The sequence below is a fragment of the Juglans microcarpa x Juglans regia genome, chromosome 3S, assembly GCF_004785595.1.
Source record: "Juglans microcarpa x Juglans regia isolate MS1-56 chromosome 3S, Jm3101_v1.0, whole genome shotgun sequence".
Lineage (NCBI taxonomy): Eukaryota > Viridiplantae > Streptophyta > Magnoliopsida > Fagales > Juglandaceae > Juglans > Juglans microcarpa x Juglans regia.
This window is the reverse complement of record NC_054599.1, coordinates 24,337,492-24,358,653: the sequence shown is the minus strand read 5'-3', so window position 1 is coordinate 24,358,653 and position 21,162 is coordinate 24,337,492. Positions and strand designations below refer to the sequence as shown.

Genomic DNA, 21,162 nt, shown 5'->3' with positions numbered 1-21,162 from the left:
AAGCTCTCTAAAACGTCTCTTTTCTCTCTTGTTCTCCCCTTCTCCTAAAGTTTTGTTATGAATTTGTGATTTTGTTGTGAATTTTGAGTTGATTTGTTGTGAATTTTGAGTTGATTTATTGTGAATTTTTGTTGATTTGTTTTGAATTTATGATGTGAATTTAGGAATGGATTAGTAGTTGACGGACTGATTGTTGAACCGATATGTACCGGCCTTTAGATTATGGCTAGGTCTCTCTCTCTCAATCAGTTTCAATCGACATCACCCTCTTAAAAACCTATTGGTGTAGTTTCAATTTTAGACCGAAACTGCATGATAAGTTCAACATGGTTCTGCTTGAAGCGGCTTCTATACTCTATAAATTTAATAAGCATTTTGAAGAAACTGCTTTTACCATCTCCCAAGAAAAGGAAAAATCTATTTTACTTTCTCAATTGTATAGCTCTATTTGACTGGCTGATAAATTTTTTTTTATTTAATAATTAAAGAAATGATTTTAAATATATTGAAATATTTTTTATTTAAAAAAATAAAAGATAAACTTGATTAAGTATTCTGGACGACACCTCAAGAAAAATCGCGAAGAAGATAAAAGATAAGGAACCGACTATGATAGGAAAACGACGAGACAAGATCAGATCAGTGTGATGATTCGAGAATACAGGCATGCAGAGATTTAATTCAATTCTCAGAAATGGAGATTTTCCTTCCACTAACTCAAGCCAACCTCATAGGCTCAATTCATGCTGACAAATGCTTACCGACCCTGTCCTGTAAGGAGGTTTTCGTTGATCAAACTGGAATGTCTACGTGCATATTCCCTGACAATTATTTGAAGTTCCTTTCCTTTCCAACGGCCACATCTCCTAATTAGAATTTGCAGTTCCCAAAGTTGCCCACTTTGTTGAAGGTTCCATTCAAAAAATAGAAATGATTTAAAAATTAAGAATGATTTGTAAAAATCATATAAATTTTAGTAAAAAAATGAACACTACTTAAGAAAGTATGAAATAAGTTATTTTTTATTAATAAACCTCATTTTTTATAAAAAAATTTATATAAAATTTGATTATTTAAAACTTATACCTATCATTAATATTAAAAAGAAAGAGAAAAAAAAAGCTAATTTTGTTTTGCGGCCAATGTAGGACCAGTGGGCCAAGTTTGAGTGGACTTTTGCCCCTCACCATTAATGGAGATTCCAGGTCCCCTCCATGACAAGTAACTGGTATAAGTGGCTTAATATGGCATAAAATTCAGATAAACATGTTTAATACCCTTTCTCCCATTTGTAAGGAGGGACCACTACCAGTTGTTGAAAAGTCTCAAGGATTCTTGAGATATTACTTTATTCTATTAAAATGGACTTGGTGTTTTTAGCCGGGTGAATCTCAAAGCATCGCCTTTTTTTCTTTTTTCCTTTTTATTTCTTTCGTACAGATTCCTGGAAAAATTGCTCCAGTAGTTTTCAACTAATGATCAGAGCTAGCCCCAATGTTTGTGGCCAAAATCCCATGACCATGACTCCTGCAACTTGACAACTTGGGGCCACTTTGGCTTCTACTTAATCAAGAATAACTGCTGTCATTAGAAGATTATTTGGTAAAGAATTTCAAAAGTTCAAGGAAGTTTGCAATTTGACATTAAAATCTCTGGATAGTGCATGTATATATAGACAGGCAATACATGGAATTACTACGGCAAAAACAATATGGTTTTAGACAAGTTAATATTCAGAACACATTTTGTTCTGCAAAAAGGAATCATATACCATTCAACATTTCCTGAAACTGAAGTTCATTGTTTCAGCCATTCTACTCCTACTTCCCTCCCAATGTGGGAATTTGGTTTCATAGATTCTCTGATGGTGAATAGACTAAACTGAAGTCTACTTGCAAGACTTTCTCCAACATAGGCCTGTAGGTTGGGGCTACCATATACCAACTTTCGGACTAAAGCTATGGTCTCACACCGCCCGGATCCGACATATGATTCTTTGTTAGACTTAAGCTTTTGATTCCAAACTGACTACTGTGATGCGTCATGCTCTCTACTGTGATGCTTCTTAACTGAGCATAATATGGACAGCTACAAAACTACTTCTAGAAACCAAATCTAAAAATATGTGGAGATCAGCCTTCTTCCATGTTGAGCACACAACTCTGAACTAGCAAGCCTTGTCACTAATGCCTGTGCCCCCTGGTTACAAAAACCATATGCGGTATTGCATTTTTTGAGTTTCGGAATGAAAAATTGCTAGAACAAAAAACTATGAAAGATTGAAAGGGAAGGGGCTTCTCTGCAGTCCTGCATCTTAAAGTTCATGAAAGGTAAGGAGATGTAACACAGTAACAGGGCCCTTGGTTGTTCATTGAATTTGGATGATATCGATTAGGGAACTTTCATGGTCCGATTAGAAAGTAATCTACAAATTAAGTACGTTTGTTGGGAGTAGAAAGTCTTTTCCATCTTGAGCAGGGAATGCAGTAATATGGTTTGTTTTAATTTGCTTTTCTTCCAGAGTAAAAAAGCCAAACCAGTTTGCCTGCTAATCAGGCACCCCTCGCTGACACATTCAGGAATGTTCAAACTGCTAAAAGGGTAGGTAGCATATGTTGACCTCCAACCTCTCCTCGGATTACAAGAAATAAAAAACAAAAATAGAGAGGGATATCATATCACAATGATTTAATAAATGTACGGATCCATCCTGCCACTGCCAGCACTTTCAGAAGCTGAACTGTAGTAAACTTGGACAGATTACACTGAAAAGATCGATCATGACCTGCAATGCAGAGAGCTCAAAAAGCTTTTATTGCAGAACATAGATCTCTTTCGAACAGAAATAAGAAAATATGGATTGCGGTGCACACGTGAAACACTTGGTTGTGGTTTGAGGTCGGGCCGACCTATGAGCCTCTGACCCTGCAACTGCTAGGTGTAAAATGTAAGGGAAAAAGGGTAAATCTAAATTAACTCCAAAAACAAATGGAGAAGCTTGCCCTGTGACTTCTACTGAGTTTTCTAGGAGTTAGGCGACTTCCACAGTCATCCTAACCAACCCATGTGAATTTTGCTTAGCCCTGATTATCTGCAAAACACGAAAGGGTTTTTTGGGGAATATTGGTTCTACTATTTTATGAACTTCTAACACCTTTTCAAGTATATAATCCCTTGGAGGTACTGATTCTCCCAAATCATTGCAGTTCTTCTTGGTCCCATTTCCTTCTGTGGTTCCAAAGGTTACATATCATAAAAATCCCACAGGAATTTGGGGAAGATTTCTGCCCAAACTGGCAATACCCCACCTCAGCCCCCTCCACTCCTGCTTATAAAAGGAGAAGAAGTTGGCATCTCCCTGCACATATCACCCCTTGACTACAAGTCTTTCTCTCTAGACTCTCTTCAAACTTCTCTGACTGACCATCTTTGTCCTTTCAGCTTTTCCTATTTGCTTCCTTGCTTTTAACACCTTAGATCAGAAATCTTCTTTTTCTTGCTTTTTACACTCATTCCTTCCTGCAATCACTCAGTATACAGTGTTCCTTCTTTTCCTTTGCAAACAGCCTCAGTACCCTAGCTCAGAAAATGGCATCCAGTTCAATGTCCTCAAAAAGCTCCGACTCTTGGAGTGCCAAGGACAACAAGGCCTTCGAGAGGGCTCTGGCTGTGTACGATAAGGACACCCCAGACCGTTGGTACAATGTTGCTAAGGCCGTTGGTGGGAAAACTGAAGAAGAGGTGAAAAGACGCTATCAAGAACTTCTGGAGGATGTCCAACGTATCGAGTCTGGCCGAGTGCCCTTCCCAAAGTACAAGACAACTGGCCAGGGAAACATGCCCGACGAGGACAAGAGGTAGTTAAAAATAAGTTTTTAAAGCTTTTTCACCTAAGCTAACTGACCCTGACCTCTTGTCTGCACACACAAATACACCCACACAATGCTAAGCATATTCTACTTTGGTTTTACACGTACATACAACATAAGCTCTCTGTCTAAAATCCTTAACCATTGTCCATGCCACCAGAAGAATTTCCTTCCTTTGAACTATTTTTTTTCCTTGCAGTAGTTGTTAAGAATAAGATACACTTCAAAACTGTCGTTTCGTCGGTATATTAGACGTACTTTGGTTGCTTTTGAAAGCCATTTTTGTTTAGAACCCAAAAGCAAGTACTATTTCCGAAACCCGTACCAAACAGGGCCTCAAATGACAATATCATGCTCAGGCTTACTCGAAATTTGCATATACCCAATCATATACAAAATCTAAAGTCATTAACTATAATGTATTATATGTTTTGCACCCATGGACAAGATGCCTTCTTCTTCTTCTTCTTCTTTCAAAGAATGCTCCTTTTTAGTGCCATGCCTAATTCGGTTGAAATTTCTTCGTATTTGCAGGATGCAAAACCAGAGGCTCTACTGAAGTAGAATCGCCATTACAGCAACAAGTTCTGCTAATATTCGAATAGTACAAGTTCTAGTATAAGAATCACAAATGGTCAGTGGTTCAGTCTTCAACTGAATTCATGTCCCTTTAGTTAATTACCTATCGTCTATTTTATTACCATTCCACCATAAAAGCAATGTATCAATGCAATGAAATATGTATGATCAGCAGTACTATGCACGTGTTTTAATAGCAATATGCATGATATTCTAATTAATTGCTGTACAAGTTGATTGATGTGATCGATCTTTAGTAATTTTTCACTTAATAATTAGTTTATAACAAAAAGTTAAAACTGCTTAAAATGCACTACACAAATGAGTGTGCCATCAATGAATATAATAACCCTTTCACAAAGTACAAAGCTTTCCTTGCAACTTTTGGCATCGACTTTGAAACATGCATCGGTTTGCCTATTGTACGTATATGGAAAGAACTGGTACGCAGAAAAGCCAATAAAGTATGAAGTAGTCCAACTTGTGCAATCTCTCTCTCTCTCTCTCTCTCTCTCCAGTGGGGCCAGTGTAGGGAATAGATAGAGTTTTTCTGCGTGGATTTATTTTTATATATTCTTTATATATTTTATTGATAGATATAATTAGTCAAAATAATTATTTAATATTAAAAAGTGACGTAATTAACTACATTAATAAAGTTAATAAAGTGTATAAAAGAATACGTAAAAATTACTATAAATAAAATTTTTGATAGATATAATAATAAAAATAAAAATAAAGAGTTGCCTGTCTTCTATGTCCTCTCTATAGTGCCCATCATTTAAAGGAAGAAAACAAAAACCTTGCGACTCGCTTATAAAAAGATTAAAAGAAAGAAAGAAAGATGTTCTGGATCCTACTCGGAAGACGGAAAGATATATATATATATATATATATATAGATATATATATATATATATATATATATATATATATATTGTGGGGAGCAACTTGACTCTCGATTTAAGTCTCCAAAAATTTCAAGTAATATTATTGTTAAAAGTCAGCACATGATTCAATAAGGTTAATGGGTAGGCATTGTTAATTGCGCAGCTTTGAATAAAGTGAGCAGAAAATCATACTTAATTTTGATTGATGTTAGGTTGGTTGTTGAACAACCTGATCCCTCAAAGTGTACGAGATGCATGTGCCTCCGCCACCCATGATCTCTTCAATATCCTCAAAATTGCCTAATCAACATGCTATGCTAACAACACAGCCCCCCCCCCAAAATATCTCCACCCAAAGACCCCTAGCAACGCTCCCCAACGCTTTAGTGTCAATTGCTTGGTACCACTTCTTCCCGATTAGGTTCCATGACAACGCTTTATTCGGATGAATCCTTGTGGTCACTCATTTAAAAAAAAAAAGACAAAAATTGAAGGAAGCCTGCGTAGAATCGTTTGTTTTATTTTCTAAAACTAATTTTGCATTGGAATCATTTGTAATGTATAGATATATCACATAATCGCGAAAATTTATGATCTATACTATACTCTCATTTCATTTTACTTTGATATCGTTATGCTGACATGGACACTATACTTTAACTATTGGATTCACTATTATTATTTAAAGTAACAAATTCGTAATATCAAATCAATGATTTTATATTATCTTGTTTTTTTTATTTTCATAATGACTAAAATATTTAGCTTATAGCATCTCAATGTAATTACCCTATTAATACATATCTATTCCTTATATTTAATAACACAATTAAAAAAAGCAAAAATGTAACGGTCAAATTCTTTATTCCTCATTCTCTCTTCATTATCTTATTTTCTATTATATTATATTTTATATCACGGTGCTAACGACATACTTGATCCTGTGAACTATTTTTTTTTAAGTTCTTCCGCCAGTTTCATCTTTTACAAAATTTTTATCAGTGTTTAACTATGTTTTGTCTCAAACACACACATTTTGAGTGCCCTTATTAACTGTGAGCCTTTTTATTGGGTTTTGACATGTTATGAGCATTGCTTGAAGCCCTAGAACCATTTATGGCATTTTGATTTTAGTCCTAAAGTTGGCCAAGGTCAAAAGTAATCCATTATTGGCTCAAATTTTTAGCCATTTGTTGGCCTTTAGCCTATTATCAACCCATTGTTGGCAATAACTCCATATTTGATGTTCTAGTTACCGGTCACTTCATCACCAATACCACTTTTATTATCTTATCAGTGATCAATCGATATATATGAATACTATACTCAAATTTCAAATTCAAAATTTCAAGATTCTCTACCTTAAATTTGAAGGAAGATATTAGAGATAATATATTGACTTGATTTGCATAATAATTAAGATATTTACATTATCTCATTTTAATGTAACTTTCCTTTAAATAGAAATTCATGTCTTCTATTCCATAACACAATTGAAAATAGTAAAAATGTAGGCATCAGAGTCTCTCTCATCCATTCTCTCTTTTATATTATATTTGCTATCAATACAGTACGATAACAGTTAAAGTAAGAGTCTTGTGTATGGTATTTTTTTTTATTAACAATCAACTTCGAAAGTTAGTGCTGGGAGAAAAATAATGGAGGAACAAACAAGGGAAACGTGATACTTGCTGGAAATTACTGTCCAATAGCTGGATGTTGTTCAAAATCAGTTGCCACTTCGAAAAAGTTGAAATGGATCTCGAGAACTTCTCAACAGTCTCATTTAGCAGCCCAAATTTGAAAATGGGCTTCAAAAAGAAAACTAAATGGGCTTCACTGCAAAGCCCATCCAATGCACCATTTAACCGAAGGCTTTTAACTGGCTGAAAACCCAACTGTTGCAAATTGAGATTTTCATCGAAACTCTTGGGCTCTTACAGTTCATGATCATCATATCTACTCATAAAAATGTGTTCGATTTTCACATTGGATTTGAACGCAAACTCGACTGACTTTGTTTTTGCATATGAGTTGAGTTAAAGATTAAAATTAAAAGTTAAATAAAATATTATTAAAATATATTTTTTTAATATTATTTTATATTTTAAAATGTAAAGTTAAATTGTTTATTTTATTTTATATAAAAATTTTAAAAAATTATAATAATTAAATAAAATGAATTAAAAAAAATTATAAAAGTAAACGAGACAACATCAGCAGAAAACTGCAGATAAGCACGTGTGTCTGCAATCATACCATTTTGAAGACCAGTACCCGTGCCTTCTAATCAGCCCCATGCAATCCATATCTCTATCCTCCCACTCATTCCTTCTAGATTATGGTTTTTTTTTTCTTTTTTTTTTTTAATCATCTGTCTCAATCAGTGGCGGAATTAGGATTTGGTGTGTGGGAGAGCCATTAGCAAAATGTGTCGTATGTATGAGTAAACAGTAACCGACATTTAAGATAGTAAAGTCTGTCGTCGATATTTAACATTAACCATATAAGGTTGTTATTTAGAGACAAACTAAATTATTAAAGCCACTCATCTAAACCTCCATCGGACTCAAATAAAAGATAAAAATTAAGATAGAAATAGTAATGTAAGATTTTTTGAAGCAAATGATAAAAGTTAAGTAAACAAAGATAAATTTTTTATTGAATCTAAGATTGAATATTGTAAAGTCTTTATAATATAGATAGAAATAGCTATGCGAGATTTGTTGCATTCACTCATAATTGTTAACTTGATGGTAGTATATATGTACTTACTAATAAAATTAATCCAAACAAGCTAGCTAATGGAAGACTTAAAAAGAAAAATGTAAATAAATAGGAAAAATGAGATTGTAAATTTACCAAATAGTTTATAAAAAAAACCAAGATATTTTATTACCTCTTATGAGATGTAAAAAAAAAATAATGAGAATGTGAGATTTTATTAATGACAAAAGATAGATATAAATTATGAAAAAATTATTAAAAAACTAAAAAAAACATAGACAACTAAGTACTAAATGAGATTTTTTGAAAATGTTTTTGAGGTAAATTATCTTTATATTTGAATATCTTTGAAAAAACCATATACTAAAACATATTTATAAAAAATTCGCCCCCCCCCCCTCTCAACCACCAACGTATGTCCGCTCCTGGTCTCGATGATTGATGATGATCCAGTCTATAATATGCATAAAATGTCGCAGATTCATATATTCTATGTTATCTATTTCTACTCACGTTCATCAATTCACTTCATTTCAGACGAATAATTGGTTTGATCTTTGACCACAATCTGAAAAATAAAAGGGAAAACGAAAATACAATGTCTGAAGACTTGAGGGGACATGGAGCATCCAATGTGCTGGCCGCCTGCAGTATCAAATTCAAATTAGTAAAGTGGATTTTTACATCTGATTTTTTGTATGCGCATGCAATTGGTGCTAATAATCTCATTGTTTATGTCACTTAAATCATTTTATCATAAGATATTTTGTCATAAAAATTATTACTTATATGAATAATTTAGGAATATAATTTGTTTATTATAAAATAAGAGTCAGCTTAATAGTTTTGATTGACAGGTTGACATTATTATTTAAGTTATAACGTGTCTTAATTAAACTCTAGATTGTACTTATTTTGACATGTAGTCAGGTGAAAAAGGGCATTATATTCTTTGTATGACCATGTTTTTAAGTGAAAAATATATATATTTGTAAATAATTTTTAAAAGTATCATCATTTTACTTTCATTAGGTCCTTCTGGATTGAGATGTGATCTCAAGATTTTCAACTTATGTCATTATTATAATTTTCTTAAATTTTTACATAAAATATAATAAACAATTCAATTTTTTCAAGTCTCAAAATAATAATAATATTAAAAAAATAATATTTTAAAATTTATTCAACTTATCTAAAACTATCTCATATCTTTCAATTCAAACGGGACTTAAAAAATATGATTGTTTAAAGAATTGTAAGAGAAAATTAGGCATCTATCACTACAAGAATTGTAAAAGGAAAATTAGGTATCAATCACTATTGACTCTATCGCGATTGTTTATGGATGTGTTGTTTAGCTTTTATAATCCACCTCTAGGAACTGTCTCAGTTTTTTTTTGGTTTTTTTTTGGGTGAAATAAATCCGAATCGGAGTGCAAGATGTTAACAATAAAAGTGAATGATAAAATTAATGATGTTGGGAATGCCAACATGAGTTTAGGACTACTAAATTAGATTCTTTAAGCATTTGGCGGTATACACGATCAATGAGTTTGTCTCTATATTTGTCCCAGCGATCTTTCCAATATCATATGTATTTTTCTAATTCGATTTAAGGAGATTATAATCTCAACGTGCATGATGTATCTCACAGGGTTTGGTTTGAATTGGGTTCCTCGCCTACCCTTCATCTAACATATAATTTATATATATATATATATATATATATATATCTAAATCTATGGCCGCATCTCATAATAGCCAATTTTTATTGTTTAAAGTAGTGTTATTTGAAGATTTTTATACTATACATCATTCACGTGATATAATTTGATTTGTTAAATTTTAAATTACAAACAAGTTTGCGTACCAATCTGCGTATTAATGTTGTTGCATTCATATTCTAAATTCAAATTAGTACTATTTTTAATAAAATCTACTTTCTGACCAATCATATTAAATGAGTGTGCGTATTAGTGCACATAATCGCTTACATTTAGATTTTTCTTTATGTTTAAAATCAAATTATATTATATAAATAATGTGTGGTGTAAAAAATTATCTTTCACATCCCAGACTAACATGTGAGTGTAGTGTAGGACTCTACATTACACTCTCATTTTATTTTAATTATATTAAGTGATATGTGATACATTTATTATCATTAGATGATACATAAACATGTAGTAAATAATTATTTAATAGTAATAAATATGTCACATTATATTTAATAGAATGAAAGTAAGATGTTAGTATGGTGTTTTCTTTTAATAAATAACACGTACAATCAAGTAAAATGTGACGTATAATAAAAAGGAAAGGTATTCGTAAAACGTGTAAAACAGAACACCCAATTATATTTTTCATTTAAATTTCACCCGTTCGATTTCCCTAACCAAAGAAATCTCAGGAGCCAATCATCTTTCTTTTCGATAATTAGTAGAAAGACAGAGATGGGATTAGGATAACAGAACAAACATAGTACCTAACACCCAAGTCAACAATCCTACCCATGATATGAAGGATTCCTTCTTGCAGTTGTATACTTGTGTCAGCTTCTTCTAAATATTAGGATTTTAAAAAATATTAAAAAAACTCAAAAGATAATCTCATGGAATTAGGACTTAAGCCATGTTTCAAATTCAATTTGAAACAGTTTCATCTTATTTTTCATCGTTTATGCTTGGTTTGGATATTGAGATTTGTTTAATTTTTGTTTAGATTGAGATGAATTTAACTTTTTAGCTTAAAATGTATAAATTTATAATATAGATTGAGATAAATTTAACTTTTTGATAAAAAATTAAAAAATAATAGATCTCATCAATGATTATTTTGAGAGAAAAATTATTTACATCAGTCATTATAACCGTAACACACCGTGATGAGGAAGAAAAAAAAAACATCACGTTAAGTGTACAGAGAGTGCGACTGATGCGTATCATTGCTCATTTTGAAATGAGTTTAGTTTAGTTAAACAATCAAATATAGTCTATATTTTCTTTTATCAAGTAATGATAGATATAACTATAGATTATATAAGTGTCAAATATTTTTTTTTTTGCAAAAGAATCAAGTTTATTATTAAAAAATTAATTTTTATAAATATATTCTAAATTAATTTTTTATTTTTTAAAATACGTAACATTTGAACGCTGCAAATATCCTTTATCTTGTAACAAAGCAACCGAACCCGCTATACCTAGCTTGGGTAACTTCCATGGTGGTCGAGTTTTGGCCAATAATAATGGTCTAAATTTTCTGGCTACGATGAGTGGATGTTGATTTTTTTATAATTATAAAAGGGAAAAACAAAAATTTAAATGATTTATTACGCCCTCTATGAAGATTACGCCCTTTAAACCATTTCTTAATGGATTCGATTACTTTACAAATCTGTTAAAATCTTCTTTGAAAAGTTGTCATTTCTGTTCATTAAACATTTTCTCTCCTCACTCAGGTACAGATCCGTCCGTATGTACAGCTTTCTCCGTTGAGCTCAGAGATTTTTTTTTTTTTTTTATTATTTCTCCTGTATTTTTTTTATTTTTTTCTGGCAGCCTCGTAGAGTTTATATAGGGCCCTGGCTGGCAGTTCCACAACCCTCAAAAATTTCCCAAAAAAAAAAAAAAAATGAGCTCTGAATCGGAGCGGACGGCAACCTCCGATGGGGTTCAGATCCACCAGAGCCGGAGGCTGCCGGACTTTCTTCAAAGCGTGAATCTAAAGTACGTGAAACTGGGTTATCACTACCTGGTTTCCTACCTCTTGACTCTCTGTTTAGTGCCTTTGATGGCCGTCATTCTCATCCAAGCCTCCCAGCTCAATCCCGATGATCTTCACCTACTTTGGCTCCACCTACAGTACAACCTTGTTAGTGTCGTAATCTTCTTCGTTGTTCTTGTTTTCGGATCCACCGTATACATCATGACCCGACCGAGATCCGTCTACCTCGTTGACTACTCCTGCTATCGCCCGCCGTCGCATCTCCAGGTCAAATTCCACCAGTTCATGGAGCACTCCAAGCTCACCGGTGATTTCGACGACTCGTCTTTGGAGTTCCAGCGCAGGATTCTTCAACGCTCCGGTTTGGGCGAGGAGACCTACGTCCCTGAAGCTATGCACTACCTTCCTCCTCGGCCATCCATGTCCGCCGCGAGAGAAGAGGCGGAGCAAGTCATGTTTGGAGCCTTGGATAACTTATTCGCTAATACCAATGTCAAGGCTAAGGATATCGGTATTCTCGTTGTGAATTGTAGTTTGTTTAATCCGACGCCATCACTTTCGGCTATGATTCTTAACAAGTATAAGCTGAGAGGTAATATTAGGAGCTTCAATTTGGGGGGTATGGGGTGCAGTGCTGGCGTTATAGCCATTGATCTTGCTAAGGATTTGCTGCAAGTTCATAGGAACACTTATGCAGTTGTTGTTAGCACCGAGAACATTACTCAGAACTGGTACTTTGGAAACAAGAAGTCAATGTTAATACCCAATTGCTTGTTTAGAGTCGGTGGTTCTGCTGTTTTGCTTTCGAACAAATCGTCCGATAGGCGGCGAGCTAAGTATAAGCTCGTACATGTCGTGAGGACTCATCGTGGGGCTGATGATAAGGCCTTTAGGTGTGTTTATCAGGAGCAAGATGATGCGGGGAAAACCGGGGTTTCCTTATCCAAGGATCTCATGGCCATTGCTGGTGGAGCTCTTAAGGCTAATATTACAACGTTGGGTCCCCTCGTGCTTCCCATAAGCGAGCAGCTTCTTTTCTTTTCTACCTTGGTGACCAAGAAACTGCTCAATGCGAAAGTGAAGCCTTATATCCCGGATTTCAAGCTCGCTTTCGATCATTTTTGCATACATGCTGGTGGGAGGGCTGTGATTGATGAGCTTGAGAAGAATTTGCAGCTTCTCCCTACACATGTCGAGGCGTCTAGGATGACTCTGCACCGGTTTGGTAATACTTCGTCGAGTTCGATTTGGTATGAGCTGGCTTATACAGAAGCAAAGGGGAGGATGAGAAAGAGAAACCGTGTGTGGCAGATTGCATTTGGGAGTGGTTTCAAATGTAATAGTGCTGTTTGGGAGGCCCTCCGGAATGTGAAACCCTCTCCTAATAGTCCATGGGAAGATTGCATTGACAAGTATCCAGTGCAGATAGTTGCATAGGCTCAGCCACAATTCGGTTAGATGCTTTAATTTAGAAAAAAAGTGATACCATGATACCTATGAACGAGACAATTATCTTGTTTTTTCTTCCTCCCTTTTACTTAAGTTTAGAAACTTTAGATTTTAACTTATTGGTCATGGTATGTGTTGTTTGGGCTTGAAAGCTATAACATGTCTGGTTATGTTGTATTCTTTAGTATTACTGTATGGCTTTGTTTCTTGGACCTTGATTCTTGTAGCTTGGTGTTTTGATAAATTTATGCCCAACCGTACTTTTTGGGTCAGTATGGTGTATGCACTTCAAAGGGGCATATAAACATGCAAATTTAAATGGAATTCATTTGGTTTAGATTGTGCCAGAGTTTGAATGCATAAATTCCACTTCAAATATAAACCAGGACATCAATTTATGTCCTGGGGATTGTATTCCAAAGAAGCAAACGGAACAGAGGCTACGAGAACCAATATTCGTAGTTTCAAACCCTCAAAGTTTCCCGATGCTTCCTCATGGCTCATGATGGTACCATAATACAAGACTTGGGTGAATATTGTGCAGGCAATCCTTTCTCATAACACAATTTTCCCTAACCTGTACTTAGTGAACTTGGCCAGTCGTTGAGTACTTTGATCCACTTGGAAGATGCCGATTGAACTCGATTATATTACCAAACACCACTATTCTTACTTTTTTTTTTTTTAATTTGCTGGCTTATTGATATTTATGAGAACTTTATTGACTTGCAGCAGCTCAAGCCTACTGGTGTTTGTTATTGCTCAATCATAGTGCATGAGAGAATCCACCTATGCAGCATGGTGTTTTGTGTTGGCATATTGTCCAATATGTCGATTGCTTGATTGACCTGGCCAACTATTATGCGTGAGAACTGCCTACCCTTTCCCGATCAGACATTATGCACGAAAATATAATGCTATATTGAGTTTAAATGCATAAAAGTTAGAATACATGTCATTTTCATAGCAATAACATATACTCGGATATTTTGAAGTTTGCTTTTGCTGCTTCAGTCAAGATTTAAACTATGACACAGGATCTGTGATGACTAGAAGTGATGTCAAAAGCTTTGTTGGATGATACAGGATCTGTTCCACAATTGCTTTAAGTTAATATGCTTTAACTTAACTTAGTTTAGTGGTTTTATAGAGACAATAAGAAAGAATGAAATACCTTTGTTTTTGTTCATGCCTTAATTTGCACAACAGACCGGAGTGGAGGAAAGAATTATCCCTAACCCACGAGACGGTTCAGGCTTCGATACGGTATTTTTCCTATTCATCCATATGATAAATAATAAATAAGCGAATAAAAGTAAATAAAAAGAGATACGGAGATTTACGTAGTTCGGCATAATGCTTATGTCCATGAATTGTTTGGGGGCGGAATCCACTATAATGGGTGCTTTTACAATCTCTCATGGCCGCACACATCTTATAGTACAATAGGAAAATTTAGAGAATATCCTTTGGAGTTGTAGTGGAGTTTGGCATAAGGAGCTTCTGTGTAGAGAGCTTGTGGAGAGTTTGTCTGTTTTGTGGGGGATCTTCTCATATATATAGAGGTCCAACTTGCCTTGTGAAGTATTTTCCTCTTAGGAGTCTGAATCTCTTTCCTTTTAGGAGTATGAATCTCTTTTCTTTTAGGAGTCTGAATCTCGTCATGGTTTTATCTCTTAACTTGATTTTTAGCCTTATCTCAAGACTAAATTATAGGTTGTTGATTTGACCCCTATAGATGCCCGCGATTCTTAAGGACGATTTGCTGTACAAGAAGGCCTTGAGAATCTTCAACTAGATAATCTGCAGAATAGATTTAGAAAATTGGTCACTGGTTTCCATGATAAAATTCTGACTATAATCCCAACCCTTTCTGAGGCAAAAATACTCAAAATTCTCTCCGTACAACTTTTCCCTCCCAAAACAACCCTAGCGTTCATCCTCGTGACTTTGCCTCCGCCTTACTCTCGCTCTCGCAAAGACATAACCCATGTCGACATCGATACTCACCCACCTCTAGTTCGGTGAGTGTCTTCGCACAACCGACACATACAAGATCGCCGACCCCTGGCGACTTCGCCGAGGGTTGGTAGGCTTCCGGCAACACGTTTTTTTTGCTAGATCTGTGTTCCGGGGTTGTATTTCCGTCATTCCCTCATGCGGCTGATCTGTGTTTCCGGCACATCCACCTAAATAGACAAGTCCGATGACTCCTGCAAGGGACTTCCGACTCTAGTTACATCTCCAATGACTGCGTTTGAGTAGTTTGGTTTTTTTTTTCGCCTCACATATCTGTTTTTTCTGGGTCTCACTCCAATGATGGGAAGTTTGATCCGATGAAAGGTGTTTATACAGCTTTGGGAGGGTGTTTGTACAATGGGGACTCTTAAACACTTTTTAATAGAATCAAAAGTGTTTATATTGTCTATGAAGGGTGGAAATTATTGTCGTATCACAGAAAGGGGCAAGAAGGTAACCAAGGAGATGGTGCTTAGTCATGCCAGTGCTTGTTGGCTGGCCAGTACAATGAAAGAATGTGTTTTATCGGAGGGAAGGAAAGACTTCTTCGAGATATATAGGGATGAAATCAAAGCTCTGTTTGCTCATAGGAGGTCGAATTCTTTTGCACATGTTTTGGAAGTTTGGGTTTTGCAAAAGGTTAATGAGATTCAACATATTATGGGAATCTTACGTGGAGGATGTGAAGATCAGTTTAAAGTTCTAATCACTGCGATTGAGGCAAGCCACTTGCATGATACCAAATCAAGTTTCAAGAAAAGCAGAGAGTTGAAGTGTCTTTTTAGTGCAATCAACTATGATGCTAAGGGTGATAGCTCAAGTCGAGGGCATAAAAATTGATGTATGTTGGGTAGTCTTTCGCATAGAGGGTATTTTGGGAGGTGTGATTTATGTTGGGCTATGGGAAACATAGGGTTGGGGTGGGAGAGGGGTGAGTTATTCTATCTCGGGCTTGATGTATGTTGGGTAATTTTTCGTGGGCTTTTGGGGCAATAAGAGCTCTTTAGTATGGGTTAGGGATTTTCTTGTATACATTTAGTGTACTTGTCTCCTCCTATTGATATATATATAATTTTTTTACTTATAAGCGGTGAGGAGCTCAGCTTGGAGAGATAGGCGGGAGCTGTACCCGACCGCATTGGTGTGAGCATGGAGTTCTACTTTGGCGGGAGATGTACTCAACTGCATTAGGTGTGAGCGTGAAGCTCTATTTTGAGTTGTTTAGTTGTGTAGATGTTTGCCGTGAGATATTGCTTATTATCGACGAAGAGTGCATCTTTCCATGGTTGGTTTTTTATGTGTATTTTTGTGATCGTTTTTGCTTTTGTTGGTAGTAGTGGATTTTTTGCCTCATTGATGTAAATGATTGTTGGTATTCTCGTTTTGTTGTTTGTTGGTAGTGGAGGATTATCTGCCCCTTGGTGTAAATTTATGTTGGTGTTCTCGTTTTGCTGTTGGTGTTTGTTGGTAGTAATATGCGCATAAATGGTCAGGGAGCCCGTCGACCCCCTGGATACATATTAGGCGTTTGCTGAGCTCGTCGACTTGTTCCTGAAGGACACCCGCGCGAGGCAATTGTAGAGCTTGGTTGTTCGTTCCCGAAGGTAACTCGCTCGAGGCAATTGTAGCGTGAGCATAAACACTCGACGTTTTCCGGAGAAGATGTTGTGCATGTACTATTGTCCATGTGAGAGAGGTCAGGCAATCCAGAGAGTTGCCCGCCTGTTAGGCGCTGGGTGGTCGGGGGGTCCTTGACCTTTCCTGCCTGTTGGCTGCATCGTAAGTATTGACTCGACACTGGTGGCTAACTGTAGACGTCAGGCGGTCCTTGATCTTTCTTGCCTATTGATTTGCACCGCGAGTATTGACTCGACACTGGTAGCTAACTGTAGAGGTCAAGCGGTCTCTGACCTTTCTCGTCTGTTGATTTGCACCACGAGTTGGACTCAACACTGGTGGCTAACTGTTAGGGGTGTAACCGGTCCGGTTCGGTCCGGTTTTGGATAAAATTTAGGACCGAACCGGTATGTACCGGTTTTGTATTTTTTAAAACCGATTACGCACCAGTTATCCTCCTAAACCGGTACTTCCGGTTTTACCGGTTTCTGGTCCGGTCCGGTCCGGTTTTCCGGTTTTTTTAAAATGTAAGTTTCACAATTTGTTATTAAAAATTTGTTTATAAAAAAAAAATTGATTTAAAAACAATTGTTTTATACTTTTATTAATATATTAGACTATATAATAGTATTAATATTATACTATTGGTATAGTTATAAGTTATATATTAGTATTAGTTATAAACTTTTAGTGATTTAATATTAACATTTTATGTAATAATTTATAAATTATAACAAGAAATTACTTCATATATGAATATATATAATTATATATATTATATATAAAAATTTCACATAAAAATTTATAATTATACATTATATATAAACTTATATATATTAATATTTAATATATATAAAATATTTTGTATAAAACTTATATATAAAAATATTATTTTTTATTTTTTTTAATCAACCGGTCCGGTCCGGTCTAAAAAATCCTGGAACCGGAACCGGACCGGAACCGGCCGGTTTTTAGATTTTAAAAACCGGTTCCGGACCGGACCGGTTCAAAACCGGTAAAACTGGTCCGGTCCGGTCCGGTCCGGACCGGTTTTCCGGTTTGAATTTACACCCCCTACTAACTGTTGGTGGGTCGTGGGGTATTTTGACCTCCATGCCCATTTGCTTGTATCGCTAGTTAGACTCGATACTGGTGGCTAACTGTTGGGGTCATGGGGTCTTGTGACCTCTACGCCCATTGATTTGCACTGCGAGTTAGACTTGAAACTGGTGGCTAACTGTTGGTAGATCATGGGGTCTTCTGACCTTCACACTTGTGTGCTTGCACCGCGAGTTAGACTTGACACTGGTGGCTAACTGTTGGGGTCATGAAGTCTTGTGCCCTCCACGCCCATTGATTTGCATCGCGAGTATTGACTCGACACTAGTGTTTGAGGGGATGCTTGACCGCATTGTTGTGGTGGGAGGCTGAGTTCGACCGTTCTGAGGTTTCACCTAAAACCAAATATGTTAGCATGATACAAATTACAATTTTGAGATTTGTAAACCTGGATCATCTTGCTAGAGTGTGGTGAAGGCCAGTTACACATAGGTAATGCCCGCGGGCAGCCTTGCTTTGGCATTGATGAAGACCCTGGATGCCCGCGATTCCAAGTGGACTGTTTTGATGCAAACAGATTAAGAAGCCTGCACAGCGCCTGTGAGGGATTTTGTAGCTAGTGCCCCGTGCCACGTGGGCAATTTTCGCGAATTATATTTCCTGAGGCATGTAGCCACTTGGATTCTTGTGGAAGTTTCAAGGAGTTTCAATGGGAAAAATCTCCAAAAGTCAAATTTGTTAGTAAAAATAAAATTTAAATAGCAGGTTTGAGAAAGACAAACCTGAATAATTTAGTTGTTGCTTCGTTTCTTGACTGGGTGAGGAACTCGTTGTCTGCCTATTGCAAGGAATTCATTGGCTCGCCAAAGGGTGGCGAGCTGGCTTACTGGGCACGTGGTGGGGCGATGAACTTGTTGCCCATCATAAGGGAGTGAGTGACTTATGTAGCCTTAGTCGATCCATACTGATCATGGCGAGCAAACTCAAGTTGGTGGGCAAAGCTTCCGTGTCGAAGTGCTTCCAATTGTCTTTGCATGTCTGCCCAATGTGGGGGCGATAGTGTTTTTGCCTATTGTGAGTAGCTTATTCCTTTCAGTCCTTGGCTCTTGACGGTGAGCAGTGGCTTCCTGGCGATGTCTTCATGATGGCGAGTAACGCTCTTCCAATGGCGATTAACTCTCTTGTTGGCGATAGGAATTTTTATGGTTTGCCAGGTTGGTAAAGGTCACCGCGAATGCGACAGAAAGCGCTGAAGCTACATGGCGTGGCCATGGAAGGCGCTTCAAGCTCACGTTGTGGCATCGGTATCAAGCAGCTCTCACAATACAATAGAGAAATTTAGGGAAGATCCTTTGGAGTTGTAGTGGAGTTTGGCATAGGGAGCTTTTGTGTAGAGAGGTTGTAGAGAGTTCGTCTGTTTTGTGGGGTATTTCCTCATATATATATATAGAGGTTCAACTTGACTTGTGAAGTCTTTTCCTTTTAAGAGTTTGAATCTCTTTCCTTTTAGAAGTTTGAATTTCTTTCCTTTTAGGAGTCTAAGTCAACTTGTTCTATCTTTTCATGGCTTTATGTCTTAACTTGATTTTTAACTTTATCTCGAGATTAAATTATAGACTATTAATTTGTCCACTACAGTTTTGTTTCTATATACTTAAATTTTTTCAGGAAAATATAACAGATCCTTTTACCAAATAAATCTTGATTAATAGAAAGCCGTTGATATGATGGGAAACTCTATATCAATCCTTCTCGACCTTATCCCAAGGTCCCCACCTTTTGGACATTGCCTTCTTCCTTGTTGTATTTATCAGTTCCCCTCAATTTTCTTTTATCAGAAATTTCCTTCAAAGTTTAAACCCTAAAGTAACCAGGGAAGGTCTAAATTTAGCTTTCTTACTTGTCGACTCCATCCCATTTTCAGATGCATTACATGGAGTATTTCCTTCTGGGAAATTTCCTTCTTCCTGGCTGTGTATCCATCAGTTTGCCTCAAATTCGTTTAAGCAGAAGTTTCCTTCAAAGTTCAAACCCAAAGTAACAATTGAAGATCCAAATTTAGCTTTCTTTTCTATTCCATCCACTTTTTCACGTGCATTACAGGGACAAATCTGTCGTGATGTTGTTTCCTTCTTGTGGGAGTTTTTGTTCAGGTCGTTTTGTGTATTTTTTGGTATATTTTTTCTTGTTTGTTTTTAGAGATGGGATTAAATGAGATAAGTTAAAATTAAAGTTAAAAAATTAAATAAAATATTATTAAAATATATTTTTTAATATTATTTTTATTTTAAAATTTAAAAAAATTAAATTATTTATTTTATATTATATGAAAATTTAAAAAAATTATAAAGATAAGATAAAAGAATTTTAAAATTTTAAATCTTAGTTTTGAAAGTAAGGGTTCGTTTGTTTTCAGAGATGAGATGAGATTAAAGTTAAAAAGTTGAATAAAATATTGTTAGAATATATTTTTTAATATTATTTTTGTTTTAAGATTTGAAAAAATTGAATTATTTATTTTATTTTATGTAAGAATTTAAAAAAATTATAATGATAAAGTGAGATGAAAAAAAATTATATATTTCTTAAAACAAACGAAACCCTAAAACTTTCACGTCATGAACATAGAATTCCTGAAAATTCTTAGTGCCCGGAAACTTCTCGATAATGGTAGAAGAATACGACCAAGTATTTATTACTGCTTGATTTTAGCCGTAGCAATTATGTCAGTGAAACCGACAGGTCTTGCGGAATTCTATGGACAGCGGCCATAGAAATGTGCAGAGGAATCAATAAATTGAATTTTATATGCCGAGCTGGAAAAATTCAAACTGTCGTGATCAGCTGCCAATTTGGTTGAAACTAGCAAGGGATAAAAATATTCTTCTTACGGAAAATGTGGCTGCGGCTTTTACTTCACCGCAGCTTTGAGAAACTTCTGAGCCAGAGGCCTTTCTAGAAACCAACAAGTCAACATATTCACATCTATCAGTTTTCCACAACGAAGAAGATATTTGCACAAACGTTCTCCAATTCCATCATCAAATACAAACTGGGCTAGGATCTAATGGGCTTATAGCTGCAACTTTTTCACCCCTGGCCCAATCCAATTCATGGTGGGCTGTAGTGAAAACTTGAAATCCTCAGTACCCAGCTAGAAGTTGCTGCAGGCCCAACTAGATAGTTTTTTTTTTTTTTTTTTTTTTTTTAAATATCTGTGGCGGCGTT

General features: G+C 35.7%; 2 protein-coding genes across 3 annotated transcripts; both read left to right on the top strand.

Annotated features, from left to right (window-relative positions):
- Positions 1-3,232: 3,232 nt before the first annotated feature.
- LOC121258311 (protein RADIALIS-like 1) lies at positions 3,233-4,669 on the top strand. The gene is made up of 2 exons (XM_041159782.1): positions 3,233-3,857; positions 4,404-4,669. The coding sequence occupies exons 1-2, from the start codon at positions 3,589-3,591 to the stop codon at positions 4,426-4,428; spliced, it is 294 nt and encodes a 97-aa protein (XP_041015716.1). The 5' UTR covers positions 3,233-3,588; the 3' UTR covers positions 4,429-4,669.
- A 6,845-nt stretch (positions 4,670-11,514) lies between these two features.
- On the top strand, positions 11,515-14,422 carry LOC121258310 (3-ketoacyl-CoA synthase 4-like). Of its 2 annotated transcripts, none has more exons than XM_041159781.1 (2): positions 11,515-13,243; positions 13,975-14,422. In XM_041159781.1, exon 1 carries the CDS (start codon positions 11,698-11,700, stop codon positions 13,225-13,227), a length of 1,530 nt encoding a protein of 509 aa, XP_041015715.1. In that variant the 5' UTR covers positions 11,515-11,697; the 3' UTR covers positions 13,228-13,243; positions 13,975-14,422. The 2 variants fall into 2 exon arrangements, with proteins under 2 accessions (XP_041015715.1, XP_041015714.1); XM_041159780.1 differs by having other exon boundaries at positions 13,972-14,422.
- The last annotated feature ends 6,740 nt before the right edge of the window (positions 14,423-21,162 follow it).